The sequence below is a fragment of the Coenobita brevimanus genome, chromosome 57, assembly GCF_032717465.1.
Source record: "Coenobita brevimanus isolate Jiangsu-jjx chromosome 57, ASM3271746v2, whole genome shotgun sequence".
Lineage (NCBI taxonomy): Eukaryota > Metazoa > Arthropoda > Malacostraca > Decapoda > Coenobitidae > Coenobita > Coenobita brevimanus.
This window is the reverse complement of record NC_137010.1, coordinates 22,996,416-23,015,209: the sequence shown is the minus strand read 5'-3', so window position 1 is coordinate 23,015,209 and position 18,794 is coordinate 22,996,416. Positions and strand designations below refer to the sequence as shown.

The window sequence follows — 18,794 nt, the reverse complement described above, 5'->3', positions numbered from 1 at the left end:
CAATGACGTAACTTCGTCTGAGCATTTGCCTTAAAAATATCTGTGAAATAATGCAAGGGAGGCAACATTCCTTCTTACCTGTAAGGGAGGTAGTTTATTTATAATAGCAGGGTTATTAGTAATTCCAACAGCTTTGTTCTGAATTTTTTGTTGTTGTTTTAGTGCAACCTCTCCACATCCACTCCACAAGGGTGGGCAATATCAAGCTGAGAGCGCACGTGACATTGCTAACTGCTCGCTAGTGAAGAAGTTACGGACTCTGTACAATAATCCAAGTCTCTTTGAGGCGGTTTTAGCAAGTGATCCAACATCAGAGATCCAGCTGAGGGCATTGTTAAGTGAAACACCAAGAATTTCAATGCTTTTGGAGATGGGAATATTAGTAGCATTGAAGGTAATATACGAATCTGGCAATATCTGTCTGTTAGTAACTTATATATATTTGATTTTACTAGCATTAAATGAGACAAGGTTGTTTTGTCCCCATTCACTGATCGTAGATAAGTCTTGATTTATGGAGATGGCTGTATTGAGTTGAGAGTTAGAGATGTTAGACTTTGTAAATGGGTGTTTGAGTGTGAATGAACTGTGAAGTGTTGAGTCATCTGTATATGAATGGATGGGATTGTGGGTGACAGATAAGAGATCATTAATATGAAGCAGGAACAGGGTTGGCGCCGGAACTGATCCCAGCGGCACGCTAGCGTTGCAACACAACAAAAAAACTATCGTTACACCTTCTGCGCGGTATAAAATGACACACGAATGAAGGTTTTTGATATCAGCCTCCTCCATTGGTATCCCTGCGTGTGTTTGTTGCATATTTATTATAAGCTATATCCATTGAGACCTCGTCCTACTTGGCAACTCACCCACTGTCAGGCTTACCAACCCTAGCAAGACAGCCAGGTTGTTCAGTATGAAACACATCGGACCCCCCTGTAACGATAGTTTTTTTGCTGTGTGTACATCTTCTACTTTCACTCTTATTTTTTTTGTTGCTAAGATATTCGGGACGCAATAATCTTCGCTTCGATGGCCAAACGAGACTTGGGATGTAACGCATGAAAAGATACAACGGCTGCTTCAGGACAAGCTCGAATTAGGGCCACTTGAGCTGGAGAGGGCGCACAGAATGGGTCTTATTTCCAACACGAGAGCCACGCGACCACGCACCATAGTTGTCCTATTCATTAAATTCAAGGACAGACAGCTGGCCCTATATAACTTATCGAAGCTCAAGAACACTAACATCTATTGTTATGCTGAGTGTTTTTAGGCCGACTCCTCGTACTAAAAACACTAGCTACTGAGCGGGGTCCTCTTTCCGGACCGGAAGTAATGCACTAACAAAGGAACAGGACATAAAAACTAGGCAGTCCACCTTTAACACATCTATTACCTTAATTCTAACACCGTGACAATATTACATAGAATGATATTATGGGCAGAGGATACAGATATACAAAGTTACGTTAGTACAGCACGGGATGTTCACACACACTATAATTATACTTTACAATAGGTTAAGAGTCCATAAGTGAATGAGACTAACTTGCATTAAAGTCCAAAAGGTCTTAGTGTGCTGGGGCAATCGAGATGTCTGGGCTTGATGAGCCGGGGAGGGATTATTACTATAAAAGAACAAGGGGAGTAGAGCACTATAATTCACTGGTTGGGCTCGGCGCGGCAACTCTCGCCCGCGCGTGCACTGGCAAGGGGGGGGGGACTACTCTAGACTGGACTTGGGAATAGCACTAGTTGTACGAGCCCAGAACTTATAGTCTTTTCCAGGGGAAGGTATTTAGGGACACTTTTTGGTGTAATCCCGCTGGTTCACTCTGTCACTGGATCACTATCTCTGTCTCACTACAGGAAAGGAAAAGTCACTATTCTTGCCCGAGTTTCTGGGGCGATATCACTTTGTCACTATAAGGTGTAGGTCCTCACTCTGGTCACGGTGCAGGGAGACCCTCTTGCCTGGGGTCTCGACCTGTTGTAGGCCCTCCTCTGGTCACGGTGCTGGGAGACCCTCTTGCCTGGGGTCTCGACCTGTTGTAGGCCCTCCTCTGGTCACGGTGCAGGGAGACCCTCTTGCCTGGGGTCTCGACCTGTTATAGGCCCTCCTCTGGTCACGGTGAAGGGAGGCCTGTCTATGTTGGCCCTAGGGACTGGGGCCAAACAGGTGTAGCAGACGGGCCTGACGTCGTAGGGTCTGTGGCAGGGGGAGGTCGGCGTCGACGGGTTGCTGGGCTCGCCTGGGGGTCCGAGGACTGCGGAGGTCTGCTGGGGGACGCGCCGTCAGGTGTGGGCTGCGGCCTCTTCTCCTGGTGGTACCTGGGGAAGACAAGAATTTCCCGGGGGTGGGAGGTAGGTCCCGACTGGGACCGGGCCTCTGTTCAGGTGACACTTTCGGGGCAACTCTCCCGGGTGGTGTCCAGCTACTCCTGCAGGAGTTAGCTGACTTGAGAGGACACACGGAGGCCGTGGTCTCTCTTGCACTTATGGAGGGTAGCACAGAGGCGACTCTCTCTCTTGTCTTCACAACTGCCGTGGCACCAGGTTGATCGGTCCTGGGACCCACTTGTGGCTTTGTGTGAGGGTCTCTTACCCTTGGAGTGGCTAGGGGTGTGAGCCCCGTACAATCCACTATTGGGCCTCCTGCCCTATTTGTTATAGAGGGTTCTCCTCCCTCGTCAAAGGACCTCCTGTCCTGGTTGTGGCAGAGGGTATTACGCCCTCGTGGCTCACGGTGGCAGAGGATACAAGCCCCTCGTGGCTCACCAGGGTTGTTGCGGCAGAGGATGGTACTTCCCCGTGGCTCGCGGTGGCAGTAGGTGTAAACACCTCGTGGCTCACCTAGGGACCTCCTGTCCCGTTGGGGTGAAGCTGTGGTCGTCAAACTACGAGGGACTGATGTTGTATCAGTCCCACCCCACTGCTGTCGATGGTTAACCCGCCGTGTAAGTTGTTGCGGATCTAGGCTCACCTGGCGTTGGGGCAGTTGCGGGGAGAAGGGGCACAGGTCAGTGGTGATTGGGTGACCTTTTTGCCCTGGGTCATTAACCTCCCCGTGATCTCTTCCTCGGGTGGTGGGGTGGTGGTGGCCCGGTGGTGGAGTGGGGGGTGGCAGGGCGGAAGGACCGGCGGCGGGCATTTTATCTATATAAATGAAGACCTTTGTGATTCTTCAATGCAAGTAAGAAGAGCCAAGCTACCGGATCTAAAAAAGGCGAGAGCTGAAGGTAAAATAGCCTACTTCAGCCACACCAAGCTGATCATCAGGGACAGGAGGAGGCAGCCAGCTGACATGAGGGGACTGGACGCCCAGCGCACGATTGGAGTGCACGGCTGCTGGTGCCGCCGGTGGTGCTGGTATTGCTGCTGGTGCTGACAGTGCTGGCGGTATTAGCACTGGTGCTGCTGGTTGTGCCAGTGTTGCTGATGAAGTGGATGCCTGTGCTGTTGGCTGTGCTGGAGTTGCTGGTTCTGCTATTGCTGGTGGTGCTGGCTCTTGTGCTGCTGGCAGTGATGGTGTTGCTGTTAGTGCTGGCGGTGTTGGTGCTGGCTGTGCTGGTGTTCGTGCTGGTGCTGGCGGTGCTGATGCAGGCAGTGCTGGTGCTGCTGATGGTACTGGTGCTGCTGGCGGTGCTGGCTGTGCTGGTGTTGGCGGTGCTGATGCAGGCAGTGCTGGCTGTGCTGGTGTTGGCGGTGCTGATGCAGGCAGTGCTGGTGCTGGTGCTGCTGATTTGTGCTGGTGGTGCTGGCTGTGCTGGTGCTGGTGCTGGCTCTTGTGCTGCTGGCAGTGATGGTGTTGCTGTTAGTGCTGGCCGTGTTGGTGCTGGCTGTGCTGGTGTTCGTGCTGGTGCTGGCAGTGCTGATGCAGGCAGTGCTGGTGCTGCTGATGGTACTGGTGCTGCTGATGGTACTGGTGCTGCTGATGGTGCTGGTAGTGCTGCCTGTGCTGGTGTTGGTGCTGGTGCTGGCGGTGCTGATGCAGGCAGTGCTGGTACAGGCAGTGCTGGTGCTGGTGCTGCTGATTTGTGCTGGTGGTGCTGGCTGTGCTGGTGCTGGTGCTGGCGGTGCTGGTGCTGCTGATGGTGCTGGTGCTGGCGGTGCTGATGCAGGCAGTGCTGGTGCTGGTGCTGCTGATGGTGCTGGTGCTGCTGATGGTGCTGGTGCTGCTGATGGTGCTGGTGCAGGCAGTGCTGGTGCTGGCGGTGCTGGTGCTGCTGATGGTGCTGGTGCTGGCGGTGCTGATGCAGGCAGTGCTGGTGCTGCTGATGGTGCTGGTGCTGCTGATGGTGCTGGTGCTGCTGATGGTGCTGGTGCTGCTGATGGTGCTGGTGCTGGCGGTGCTGGTGCAGGCAGAGCTGGTGCTGGCGGTGCTGGTGCTGCTGATGGTACTGGTGCTGCTGATGGTGCTGGTGCTGCTGATGGTGCTGGTGCTGGCGGTGCTGATGCAGGCAGTGCTGGTGCTGGTGCTGCTGATGGTGCTGGTGCTGCTGATGGTGCTGGTGCTGCTGATGGTGCTGGTGCTGCTGATGGTGCTGGTGCAGGCAGTGCTGGTGCAGGCAGTGCTGGTGCAGGCAGTGCTGGTGCTGGTGCTGCTGATGGTGCTGGTGCTGCTGATGGTGCTGGTGCTGGCGGTGCTGATGCAGGCAGTGCTGGTGCTGGTGCTGCTGATGGTGCTGGTGCTGGCGGTGCTGATGCAGGCAGTGCTGGTGCTGGTGGGGCTGATGGTGCTGGTGCTGCTGGTACTGGTGCTGGTGCAGCGCTGGTGCTGGCAGTGCTGGTGCAGTGCTGCTGCAGCCACATCTGAAGCCCGCCTCGGTTTGACGGCCACCATACGCACACCGACAGGCAAAGGCAGGAGGAGAGGAGCCACAACGACGGCCACTGTACGCGTCGGGGAGGGAATGGCCACTGTACATCCCTCATCCACCTCTTCTGCCTCCTACGGGAGTAGCCCCGCGGTAATGGCCACTGTACGTACCGGGGAGGGAACAGCCACTGTACGTCCCTCATCTGCCTCTTCCTCCTTCAGGAGCAGCCCCGCGACACGGCCACTGTACGTCCTTCTGCTGCTACCCCAAAGGGTTGTGGAACCACGACGATGGCCACTGTATGCATCAGGGAAGGGACGGCCACTGTACGCCCTTCGTCCACAGTCCCAAAGGTTCTCCCGGAGGAGAAGGTCTCTTGCGCAACCCACTCTCCATCCTTCAGCTGCGCGGGACGCCCTTCTGTCTCTCCCTCCAGGTGTGGTTCCCCGGAGGTGCTGCTGCTCTAGGAGTGGTGGCGAGGTCCTGTCACTGAGGGTGGGGTTCACGCCCTTCAGTCTGCCTCTAGATGATGCCAGATCCTGACGGATGCCCCACGGGTGAGGTGCCGCAGTCAACCCCTGACGGCGCCCCCACCAAGCGGCGATTGCAGTCCCCTTCCCTCCAGGGCCAGTCCCCCTACCCCAGGGCGGGACCGCTCTGGCCTCACTCACAGTCAGCCCTCCACCAGGAGCAAGAAGCTGCAGGCCCGACTCCTGACGCTGTTTGGCCTCAGTCCCGAGGGCCCCTCACCAGGTCGAAGCCCGAACAGAAAGGGGCCTCCCTGCACCCCAGGCCAGACAGGCGCCCGGGCCGTGACGCCCCCGAGAGCTGTCCCGTGCCTTCTGCAGGAGGGCCCCCCAGGAGGGCTCCCTCCCACTCGCGGGCGCCACCTCAGTTAAGCTCAGACCTCAGCAGCCCAGTGACGACGCCTCCAGACCCCAGTGTCGTGCTAAAGACTTAACAGTGACAGTGACTGTAGGTGATACAGAAACACTACCCATTAAGGTCTCTAGTTTATCCAGAGTGCTGTGTGTATGTCTAAACGCCCCAGAACCAGGGTAATTTACTATACTCCGTTTTTTTTTTTTTTTTTTTATCAAGGCGAAGATGAACTTGACAGATTGGTGATTATTGGCTGAATGCAACATGATTTCATAATGTAGCATTATTAACTGACAACAAATATCTGAGGGGGAAACTTGGGATTCAACAACTTTTGTCTGTGACGCACCGCATCTTTGACTATCATTTTATGAGAACAACTATTTTTCTTTTGTTTGTCACTTTCTTTTGCTTTTTTTTTTTTTTTTTTTAAGTACTGTAATTCGTTTTTTCTTCTTTAAAGTATGTAAAAATTTATTTAGTTGTGGAGATCCCGTTGAAATTGCCAGAACTTTACAAAAGCAGCTTTTATATTTCCTTGTATCATTACTCATAAGGAAAAAAAAAATGGCTTACAAGCGATTTTTTCTTTAACGTGGCTTTGCTCCGTCACTTCATTTCTCATTGGTCCAAAGACTTCTGTTGTCGCAGCTGTATATGTAATGAAAACTCATTTAATATAATAATGAATGAAAAACTGCATTTAATACAATTACTTTACTCGACGGTCTTATTTGAGTAGGATAAATCGAACAATAAGCATATTTTGTCCTTTCAGGCAGTCGACCCAACCTGCTGCCTCATAGGACAGTAAGATTTCGGATTGAAGCAGCAGGAGGGGCCTTCGCAAGAAGTAAATAATCTTTCACTCAGACAAAATCTTCACTCAATCCAAGCAAGATGCCTCGTGTTATGATTAAAGGAGGCGTCTGGAGGAACACTGAAGTAAGTTGGCAGGAAATTATTGTAATTTAATAAAGATGAGAGAGCTATGTCAGACTTTAAAGTTAAGCTGAAGCTAGCCAACGTTTACGTTAAGCTTGGACATGACCCAGGGTAGATATTTTTATGAAGTTTAATTTATAATTTGATTTTTGATGGATTGTGTAACTTGGATAATTATTTTTAGTGGGTATTATCAAAAGATATCCGATTCCAATTTTACAGTAAACATGAATTTAAATTTTTTTTGGGTAATGTATTGCCACGGGCACAACGATTCCAACTGCCCTCTTTAGGAAAGTAATTTTAGTATAGTATGCAACATAGATGGTTACTTGCTCATTTCAGACAATAAAATGTGGTTAGGAAAAACAGGTAAAATTATCTTTCAAGCCCCCAACCCCCCTTTAATTTTATTTTTCCAGTAACCTACCGGTATTGATTTTAGTGTTTTCTGTTGGATTTTGATTGTTGATTTTACTGCAAATTACCCGTTTTTGAGCCAACGGCCATGCCACGTTGAGTACACCGCTTCCCGTCCGATCAGCGAAGTTAAGCAACGTTGGGTCTGGTTAGTACTTGGATGGGTGACCGCCTGGGAACATCAGATGCTGTTGGCATCCCTACGTGTCAAGTGGGGTTGGTGGAGGATTAGTGCCCCTCCCTGTAAAACAATTAACTCTAAGCCCTTGACCACCCCGTTTGGGATACATGGCGTCTGGCAATGGATGGATGGATGGAGTTTTGGCCCTTCCTTCCCCATTTCAGCCCCCACTGAAATGGACGTTTTGCAATATAATGGGCAGTGAAAATCATAGATAAAACACTAAAATAGGTTAAAAAAAATTATATATTTGATTAACTGTGTTTCTTTCATTAACCCAACCAAACCTAACCTTACATAAGGCTGTGCTGTATTAATTGAAGTAACTTTAAGTCATCAATTTGTTGGCATGCCCATGCAGCTTGTAGAGATGTGTTGCAATGACAAAAGAAGTGGAGGAGTGTAGCAGTGATGTGTTCCTTTAGGAATAAATATCTTGAGAAATACTGAGGGAAGTATTCTGTCTTCATTTCTTTATGTTTCGTCCAGGAATATAATAGAAGCATGGTCGTTTTCAAAAAAATTTACATTGAATTTGTAAAACCCACAGTCACAACTCGGACAGCTGCACTGGATGGTCGCCATAGCTAGACTGAATTCAAATTCATTTGAAGGACCTCCCTTTCCTATTTAGGGAAATTAGGTTTGAAACGAAGGTAAATTTTAAGGAGGTCACTCATTGACCATAGTACCCTTGACATCGGGTTGCTTAATGGCCTTCGCTCAAGGCCGGTAAAGCTTGGTGGAAACCAGTGTACGCACACACTGTAAACTAGGGTGAATTAGGACTCAGGGCGAATTCGGACATTATTGCAGTAAAAAGTTGTTTAAATTAATGAATAAACATATTAGAAATCTGTTTGTGCTCAATTAATTGCAATTCTTTACTTTTGCGTATAAAGATATTCAATATATCACGTGACACATACCAAATATATTCTAAAAAGCAAATATATATAAAAACAATAAAATTCATAAGATTGGCAAAGTTTCTGTGGCAGAAATGTTGATGGATAGATGCAGGAAAGTCTTCTGTTCCCAGATGTACTTTCATGAATAGTGTGAAAGTGCAAAGTAAGTATATAACTGGCATTATCTTCTCATTTAATCTCTTAATTGGGCATTTAATGAAATTTTAAAAATTTTAATGCAAATTGCAGTCTTCGGACATTGGGGTCAATTCGGACAAGGGGAATATGAACAAAAAAATAACTTTTTTACAACATACTTTTGCCTGCAATTTGCCAGATGTGGGTATTGTATGTAATTGGGTTCTTATGTGTCATTTACAGGTATACTCTTAAGTTGTTATGGTACTACCTGTTTAAGCAAGGAAACCCAATGACTCGAACATATAAGAAAAGAACTGGTGGATCGAGGTCCTTATCATAGTGAAAAAGCAAGCAAGAAAATGGTAAAGCCAAATAATCATGATACAGTCAAGTCACCTAAGGTGCGGCTAATTGGTTCTGGGCCAAGCCCACGCCATAGAAAGCCATGACATACAAATAAGTAAGCCTGTGGGAAAAATGGAATTTGGTTCTGGACGTTCGCCCAAAGTCCCCCTTTACACCCCACTTTTCCCCATTTTTTCTCACACTTTACACAAGCACACAGTGAAGCAATCAGTCAGTGCATGTATTACACACAAATTAAACACTAAACAGTAAATAATAAAGGGCTATAAGGGCATAAAATAATGAATGTACCTAACTCCAATGATGATAGTGCTAAAGTGGAAGGGGTAGTGTTGGGGGTTCCGAGGCAAGAGGCGCGTTTCAAACCTTGCCACACCCCTGCGCCATTGGTATTTTATGCGCGTGTTTGTTTTTATTCGTTCTGGCACCTTGCTGTGTCAGTTTTTTTTTTTTTCATAGTTTTCTTGGTGCTTAGCATTACTTTGGATATTCCTATGGATGTTTTGATGTCTAAATTTGGCAGATTGACCTGAAAACAGTGCCAAAAGTAGGAAGGGTACTGTAGCCTACGAACATCTGTATTGTATAGGTTGAGTGTTTGTTGGTTTTCATTTTTTTTTTTTTATGGCATTCTTGGTGTTTAGCATTACTTTAGATATTCCTATCTGTGTTTTGATGTCTAAATGTGGCAGATTGACCTGAAAACAGTGCCAAAATTAGCAAGGGTACTGTACATACAGTAAGACCTCACTATAACAGACTAATTGGGGCCCAAGCCATTCCAAAAAATTTGAAATTCTGATACAAGCAACATCCGGACTTCCCCCTGCTGACCTGGACTTTTTCCGATATATCAGACATTAGTCCGGATCGCACGAACGGTTTTAAACTGTTTTGAGTACCATTTCGGTACTGTACTGTGTTATAACTTCACTACATTAATCAAATGGTATAATATATATAATAATACTGTACAGTACACTGATAAACATGTCTTTTATTTATCTTATTGTGGTGAACATAGCTGAAGTGGTCAGGCAGTCCGGACTGCCTCTGGCTTTATCGGACATTTTCCGATATAGAAATTTAGTCCGGTACCTCCTTTATCTGTCTGTCTATCTATCTGTTGCCAGAGTCCTTAATCCCATATGGGGTGGCCACAAACAGATCACCTCCACGTCGCCCGGTCCCCTGCCATTTCACTACCCTGCTCCTAACTCACACCCCCCCTCTTTCATATACCTCTCCACTTCATCCCTCCATCCCATCCTTGGCCTTCCTCTCCCTCTCTCCCCTTCCACCTCACTCACATATACTTTCCTCATCAGTCTGTCACTCTCTGTCCTCTCCACATGTCCAAACCAGCTCAGTGTGTTTCTCCTAATGCTTCCTATCACGTCCACATCCACATCACAGTGCTCCTTTACATCCTCATTTGTCAGTCTGTCTCTCCATGTGAATCCACAGGCTGCTCTCAAATAATTCATTTCCGCTGCTTCTCCAGTCCGATAAAAGCGAATTCCAGTCTATTGAAGTCTGTTATATCGAGGTTTTACTGGACAGTGGTGTATAGGTAGGGTGTTTTTTGGTTTCGTTTTTTTTTTCATGGCTTTCTTGGTGTTGAAAATTATTTTGGATAATCCTGTGTACGTTTTGATGTCAAAATATGGCAGAATGACCAAAAATCACTGCCAAAATAAGGAGGGGTACTATACAGTACATACTGCACAGTAGTGTTTAGATAGGGTGTTTTTTGGTTTTCATTGGTTTTCTGCATGGTTTTCTTGGTATTTTGCATTACTTTGGGTATTCCTTTGTGTGTTTTGATGTCTAAATATGCCTCAGTGACCAGAAAACACTGCCAAAGTAAGCATAGGTACTGTACAAATAGGTTAGGTATAGGTTGGAGGTTGGGTATAGGTAGGGTCTGGGTATGGTTGGGGAATAGTGTTCATTATCCAGATGTTGCCACTACCCGGACATACCTTTGGCTCTATTATGTCCAGATAAATAAGGGATTACTGTATTGGCTGGGGGTGATCATCGAATCGTGCAAGAGGCTCTACTGCAAGAAGTACTGTACCTCTGTCAGTGCCTGGTTGTGGTGGAGGAAGGCATGGGGGAAGAAGGGTGCGTGGACAGCCGAGGCAAGAAGATGCTGGAAAACTTCAAGGACTGCACCGTCAAGGATGCCATCTTCATCTGGACAGAGGCATGGAAGAAGGTGTCTCTGTCCACCCTGAAAAATGGGTAGACGTATGTGTTGAAGATGTGCAGGTGTGTGGAGAGTGATTTTGAAGGGTTTCAGCTGGCCAACTTCAGCCAGCTGCTGCAGGCGGCTAACCAGGGCAACCTTTCAAATGAAGAAGTGGAGGAGTGGCTGGATGAGGATACTGATATCTCTGGCTACCACCACTTCACCGAGGAAGAAGTTGCAGCAGAGGTCTCCCAGTCAGCAGCGCATGAGGAGGAGGAGGAGGAGGGAGAGACATGAACACCAGGCCCCTCCTTACCCACCGTAATGGACACAACAGACCACGTCCTCCGCTTCGTGGATCTCGACAGTGGTTTGGCATTTGGGGAGTACTACACGACCCTCCCTCAGCTGAGGCAAGATCTACAAAAGGCGGTGATGGAGAGGGAAAAACAAGCGAAGATAAGTGACTTCTTCAAGTCTTCCACCCCCAGCCGCACTCCTACTCCAGCCTCAGTTTCACACCATGCCTCAAGCTCTGAGAGTGATGTCTCCCTGCCATCACTTTCCTTGATGTCATCCCTGCTCATCATTTTCCCAGAAATCCCTTATATACTTCCCGAGGGTGACGAGTGATAAGTGAAATACTGTATACAAAGTGAACATTTTTAGTTTTTAAGATCGTAAATAATAAGGTGTATAAGGTGTACGGTACAGCTGGTCCCCTACTTATGAATGGTTGACTTAGAAAATTATTAACTTTATGAATTTGGAAACTGTACTTTGAAATTTGAATTTTGATCTTTTTCTGGGATAGCGGTTTTCTGTAAGATGCAGCAGCAGTGAGCCGAGTCACTCTCAGTCTGAATGGATGGTTGTTAGTGCAAACAAGCAATCCTGCAATGCTCTGCAGTGTTCTTTGTTGCTGGCATTTTTTGGGATACCCCCCTTGTACCTATGTTGTGTTTTGTGCGTCTGTCATATCTACGAAATGCCCTTCTGTCTCCTGCTACTGGTGAGATGAAGAGGAAGGCAGTAACTCTAGACGATGACTTGTCCTTACTCTAGACAGTAACTTGTCCCATTTTTGTTGTGATGGGGAATCATCCCAATGGGGAATTGCGAACCAGCCTGTAATGGCCCATCACATGTGAACTTGGACTTTTGCAGTTGACAATCTCAGTAGAGTATTCAATAAATAAGATGAGATATTCAATTCTTTATAATAAAGTAGAATTAGCATTAATGATTTTGCCCAGGTGTAGGCTAATGTAAGTGTTCTAAATGTTTAAGGTAGGCTTGGCTAGGCTATAATGTTCAGATGGTTAGGTTTTTAAATGCAGTCTGAGCTAACAAAAAATTTTGACATAAGAGCAGTTTCACGGAACATAACCCCTTCATAAGTAGGGGCCCACCTGTTCATTATTTGAAAAGTGTTTAAAACTAAGTTGTGACAATAAAGTATTTTCTAAGTGCTACAAAATTAGAAAAGTGGTCAACATTAATATTAAATGCTAATGTTAATGGAACACCTTTACTTATTAATGTATAGTACCGTACAGTATAATTTAAGTTTTAAAATTAAGTTCTGATTGTATGCCTAAAGTACCTTACAGTACAGTACTGGTTAAGTATAGGTGCCTTTAAGTTAAATAAGTGCATCACCTACTTCTCCAGTACAATCATCTCTACTGTACAGACCCCACTAATGAACTGCTTCTGCAGTGTTCACCACAATGAGGTAGATAAAAGACATGTTTGTCAGTGTACAGTACATTATTATTATATACGTTTTACCATTTGATTATTGTTGTGAATATATAATACAGTACAGTACCCTACTGCAGTGGTAGTGAAAACAGTTGGTGATGCCACAGTGGCCAATCATTGGTGTGATCCGGACTAATGTCTGATCTGATACTGTATATCGAAAAAAGTCTGGGTTACAGAGGGAAGTCCAGCTGTCACTTTTATCAGACTTGTGCTTGTTTTTGTACTGGCTTGGGCCCCAATTAGTCCATTATAGTGAGGTTGTACTGTACTTGATTTTCCTCTTGATTTGTGTGGTGCTCAGATGACTTTCCCTTCCATTGCGTTTTTCCATTCGAGCACCCTCTTTGCTTCTAGTTTTCATTTCATTTCATATTCAGGGGTACACATTCATTGTGTCTTTCACTTAACAGGGGTACACATTCATTGCGCCTTTCACCTAACAGGGGTACACATTCATTGCACCCGTCACCTAACCAAACATCAGCATGACCCCAAATGTAACGTAGCATTACCCAGAAACTAACCAGCCTAAATAGAGGGAAGAGCCATCAGAAATAATGTAATATTGGTTGATGAATTTCGTACCAGTAATTACAGTTAAACTTTGTTAACATATATTAAGGGAAAACTGCCATAAATGAAACACCCAGAATTAGATGAAGTATAATTAATAAGAAAAAACAGCTGTGTAATCCATGTGGCAGTTGTTAATACTGTACCGTATTTTCCTTTAACCAAAGCTACTTGGACAATTGGGTTGTATTTTTATAATGGAAAATTAGTGTGTAGTATAGTATTTAATACAGGAGAGGAAGCTGTCCTAGATTTTTACTAGTTAGTAACAAACTATACATTTTTCCCAGAAATTAATAGCATTTCTATAATGAGCTCATATGTGATGCCTTTGCAAGAATTTAAGTGTCAGATTCATCTTGATTTGCACTTTAACTTTGTCATGATCATGCTAAATTAGCAAAGTATGTGCAGCTGTGTTGCCTAAAAGTCACATGTGTCTGTGGAAATCACGTGTAATACTTAATTAGGCAAATGGTTTAGATGTGACGTTTAATTAAAGATTGCAAGCCAAGGTCAAATGTCAAATGGATGTCAAGCACCAGTAAAAGTCAGGATAACATTTAGCCTGGGATTGTCTTAGTAGTTAAAGCACCAGGGTTTTATTGGGCATCGGAGGCTTTCCAAGAGCCCATCCGTAGCAAATTTATATATATATCATGATGCATTCAAATACACAAATGTGTTGTGTATATCATGTTAATGTCATTGTAACTGCATAAGTAACATTCAGTAGAATATTGTACTAACCAGTCAAATGCAGAAGTACATGAGTAAGGACAAGTGCTAGGGAGACTCCTGTGCTCTCAAGAATTCAGTCCCAATTAATAAAGTGGCCTTTACCTGAAGAAGGCATGGTAATAAGACCTGTGGTGTACTTAGCATTTGATTATTTTGCCCATTTCCTTTCTTTTTTCTGTCTTATACCTGTAGCTTTTTCTCATTCTACCTTCATATCACATTTTTAAAATTTATTTTTATTTATTTACACCCTTGTAAACACCCATACAGTATAATAATAATATATAATTGTAATTCCAGGATGAAATCTTAAAGGCAGCTGTTATGAAATATGGCAAGAACCAGTGGTCTCGTATTGCATCATTGCTTCACCGCAAGTCAGCGAAGCAGTGCAAGGCTCGCTGGTTTGAGTGGCTGGACCCAAGCATCAAGAAGACTGAGTGGAGTCGGGAAGAGGATGAGAAGTTGCTCCATCTGGCCAAGCTGATGCCAACACAGTGGCGAACTATTGCCCCCATCATTGGACGCACAGCTGCTCAGTGTCTTGAGCGCTATGAATACCTTCTGTAAGCTCACACCTCTTATTGTCAGTCTTTTATCGCCTTTTATTATAATGCATTGGACATTTCATTAATTAGCATTCTTATTCTCGCTGACAGGGAGAGTATGTTTTCAACCCTTTTTGTTTGTTCTCTCTGACAAGTAGAGTATATTTTCACCCTTGTTTGTTTGTTTGTCTGTTAGCAGGATTACTCAAAAGCTAAAAGAGAGATTTGGACCAAATAAGGTGGGTAGATGGCACTTGTCCCAGGGAACAATCGATTAACTTTTGGGACTGATCCAGAACGTATTACAGAATCTGGATCTGAAAAGCACTTTTTGCAAAGCCCTAATCAATGATGAGAAAACCATACCCATAACGAAGTGTGGTTTGAAAATAATGTTGCCCTTGTTGGAGAGATGTGCTCCACTGAATGCCTCTCTAGCTTGTTTGTCTGTTAGCAGGATTATAACTAAAAGACATTTGAACCAGATTTGGTGGGTAGATTGCCCATGTCCTAGGGAACAATCGATAAACTTTTGGGATCGATGTTAGTTTGTTTGTCTGTTAGCAGGAGTACTCAAAAACTAAAAGAGATCTGGACCAAATTTGGCTGGTAGATAGCCCATATCCCAGGGAACAGTCGATTAACTTTGAGGACTGATCTGGATCGTTTTATAGATTATGGATCCAGAAAACACTTTTTGCAAAACCCTAATCAGTGATGGGAAAACCCAACCCATTATGAAGAGTGGTTTGGAAATTACGTTGCCCTTGTCGAAGAGATGCGCTCCAATGACTGTCCCTCAAGTTTCATATTATAATCATCCATATTCATCCTGTATTTATTTCATACACATCTCATACAGCCATCTTAGCATTTGCACAGCCACTCATGAATCAGTCCTTCATCTCATACTTCACGGATGCGTACCACCCGTCGAGCAACAAACTCTCATCCCTTTTCTGTCTCTAATGCAAGAGTTAACCGTTACTCCCAGTCCTTCATTTATGCAGCAGGTCATCTCTGGAACTGTCTCCCTCTATCTGTATTTCCTGCCTGTGATCTCCAGTCTTTCAAATGCAGTGTGTCCAGGCATCTTGAAATGAACGGATCTTGAATTTGGCTGTCATTTGTATTGTTTTTGTTTTTTCTTGGAAGGAACGGTTTGCGGGCTCCTGGCCTTTGGTTCCTTCTTTCTTCTATCTATCTATCTATAGCCCGATGCCCTAATCCCGCAAAGGGTGGCCGCAGACAAAACACCTCCAAGTCGCTCTGTCACCCACAATTTGACTACCCTCCTCCCAACTCACTCCCCCCTCCCTCATATACCTCTCAACTCCATCCCTCCACCTCATCCTCGGTCTACCCCTCCCTCTCCCTCCCTCCACCTCACCTACATACACCATCTTAGTCAGTCGTTCAGTCTCCATTCTCTCCACATGCCCAAGCCACTTCAATGTATTTCTCCTAATCTTCTCAACCACATCCACATCCACCCCACAACGTTCCTTCACTTCTTCATTCGTCATCCTGTCTCTCCATGTCACTCCACACGCTCCTTTCAAGTAACTCATTTCCACTGCTCTCACTCTTGACTTGTTCCCCTCATGCAAGGTCCACGCCTCGTTTCCATACGTCAGGGTAGGGATCACAATACTATCATGCAGTGACTTCTTAACTTCCATACTCACCTCCCTGTTTCTCATCACTGCTTTCAGTGAACCAACAACTTTCCTTCCCTGCTGCACTTCATCCCCCAAAGTTCCATCCATACTCATGACACTACCCAAGTACTTGAATGCACTCACATTCTCCATATCCTCACCATCCAACCTCACTGTACATTCTGTGACTTCATTCCTCTCAAACACCATAACTTTACTTTTGTTTACACTAACTTTCAGATTCCTCCTCCTACACACTGTCCCAAATTCATTCACCAAACCTTGCAACTCCCATTCATCTTCACTCAACAATACTGTATCATCAGCAAACAGCAACACCGGAATCTTCCAAATCTCACCCTCATTCATTAGAGCCACCCCCACATCCACTGCCCTACCCTGCACCTCCTTTACAACCCCATCCATGTATATATTAACAGCCATGGAGACATCACACAACCCTGTTTCAGTCCTACATTGAGATCAAAGAACTCACTCAGCTCACCATCCACTCGCACTGTAGCCCTAGCTCCTTCTTACATACTCTTCACAGCACTCAACAATTTCCCCTCCACTCCATATATTCTTAATAGCTTCCACATACCTTGCCTATCTATTCTGTCATAAGCTTTCTCCAAGTCCATGAAGGCAGCATACACTTTCTTTCCCTTCTCTAGATACTTCTCCACTAAACATCTTAGAACAAATATCTACACACCCTTTTCCCTTCCTAAATCCCCCTTGTTCTTCTCCAACTAGCTCCTCTGTCATATGCCTAACCCTATCAGTGAGTATTTTACCATATATTTTACCAGTCACACTAAGAAGGCAAATACCCCTATGGTTACCACATACTTCTCTCTCCCCTTTTCCTTTGTATAAAGGAACAGTTATGCCTGATTTCCAGTCTTCTGGAACCCTTCCCTCTTCCCAAGCCAATCTACACAACTTCCATATCCACTCCACAACAATCTCACCCCCATACCTCAGCATTTCACCACACACTCCGTCAATTCCTGGGGCCTTTCCCAACTTGATCTTCTTCATTGCTTCCACTACTTCCGCCCTACTAATCTCTTCCTCCCTCCTCTCATCTCTTCTTCTCCCACCCATTCCCCAACCACTTATACTCGCACTGCTCTCACTTTCTACATTCAACAAATTCTCAAAGTGTTCCTTCCGTCTCCTCAATTTCTCTCTCTTCTCCACCAACAATCTATTATTCATATCTTTCACTCCCCTACTATTTCCCCTTTCACACTGCCTTACTTGCTTTACCTCCTTCCAAAACAATTTCTTACTCTCCCTCCATTTCACACTCAGATTCCTCCCAAACTCTTCATCCACTTTCTTCTTATTCTCCTTCAGTCTCTTCACATCCCTTCTCCTGCTTACATATACCTCTCTCATCTTCTCCCCTACCTCTACTCGCTAACCATTCACTATATGCCTTCTTCTTTTGTTCCACAGCTTGTTTCACCTCATCAGTCCACCATGCTGTCCCTTGCACACCCTTGCATCTCCTCCTCACTCCACAAACCACCTCACACGCAGCGCCTATCTCTTCCTTGAATATCTTACATACATCTTCCACCCCTTCCATCTGCTCTAGCTCATACCTTCCCAATCTTTCTTCCACTATGCTCTTATACTCTGCCATTTTCTCACTCTCTTGCAATTTCTCAACTCTTGTCAGAGGAGCTGTTTCCTTCTGTCTTCCCCTTCGTCTCCTCAACCATTTTCTTTGCAACTTTACCTTGGCCAGCACTAAGTGATGGTCAGAGACTCGATTCCCCCACCCTCTCCACAGTCTTGCATCCAACACTTATCTTCTCATTCGCTTATCCACACACACATAGTCTATCATTGCCTTTCGTTCAACAAGCTCACCATCCATCCTCCTCATTACTCTCCATGTATACCGGTGGATCATCTTATGGCGAAAGTAGATGTTGGCTATTGCCAACCCCTTACCAACACAGATGTCCACCAAAGCACTACCATTCCCATCTACTTCAGCTAGCACACCCCACTGACCAACTACTCCATCCACTCGTCCATTCCCAACTTTGCCATTCATGTCTCCAATCAAAAACACTCTCTTGCTCCTCTCAAATTTTTCCATACATGCTTCTACTCTCGCCCAAAACTCATCTTTCACTCTTGCCACTTGGTCCTCTGTCGGAGCATACACACATACAATCGCCCACGCTTGTATACCTACTTGTATACCTTCTTTCTTGCTTTAAAAAAAAAAACTTACCTTGATCATAATCCTATTTCCCAAAAATAAATATGGTAGGTAGGTTCAGGAAACAGGAATGGGAATACTTATCATATCTTCTGGAGAAACTTGATTTGGATATCTTAAGTTAATATTCTTGATGTGTGCATTATGTTGCGTGTGAGGTGGAACTTTGAATTTAGAACGCTTATAGGGAAAGGCTATGTGTGCCAAGCACTATTTTGAAAGCTGTCATAGAATTATGCTTTCCTTCTTATGCTTCAGATTCCTACCTGCTCCATTTTTTAATGGGAATAATGATTATGATGGTAATTATATAACTTTACTATCATCCAAACCCTTTTATCCAGTAACAAATGGTGTGAATATGATCCAGAAATAGGGAAA

General features: G+C 45.2%; 1 protein-coding gene and 1 non-coding gene across 2 annotated transcripts in view; both read left to right on the top strand.

Moving 5' to 3' along the window:
* The first annotated feature begins 6,543 nt into the window (after positions 1–6,543).
* Cdc5 (cell division cycle protein 21) overlaps positions 6,544–18,794 on the top strand; it is a 141,537-nt gene continuing 129,286 nt past the window's right edge. Inside the window, exons 1-2 of the mRNA XM_080274235.1 lie at positions 6,544–6,653; positions 14,254–14,519. Of these exons, the coding sequence (XP_080130361.1) occupies positions 6,609–6,653; positions 14,254–14,519 (311 nt within the window). The 5' untranslated portion in view covers positions 6,544–6,608. The remainder of the gene's footprint in view (positions 6,654–14,253; positions 14,520–18,794) is intronic.
* LOC145402485 (5S ribosomal RNA) lies at positions 7,152–7,270 on the top strand. The gene has a single exon (XR_013897780.1). It is a non-coding gene; the product is annotated as a 5S ribosomal RNA (ribosomal RNA).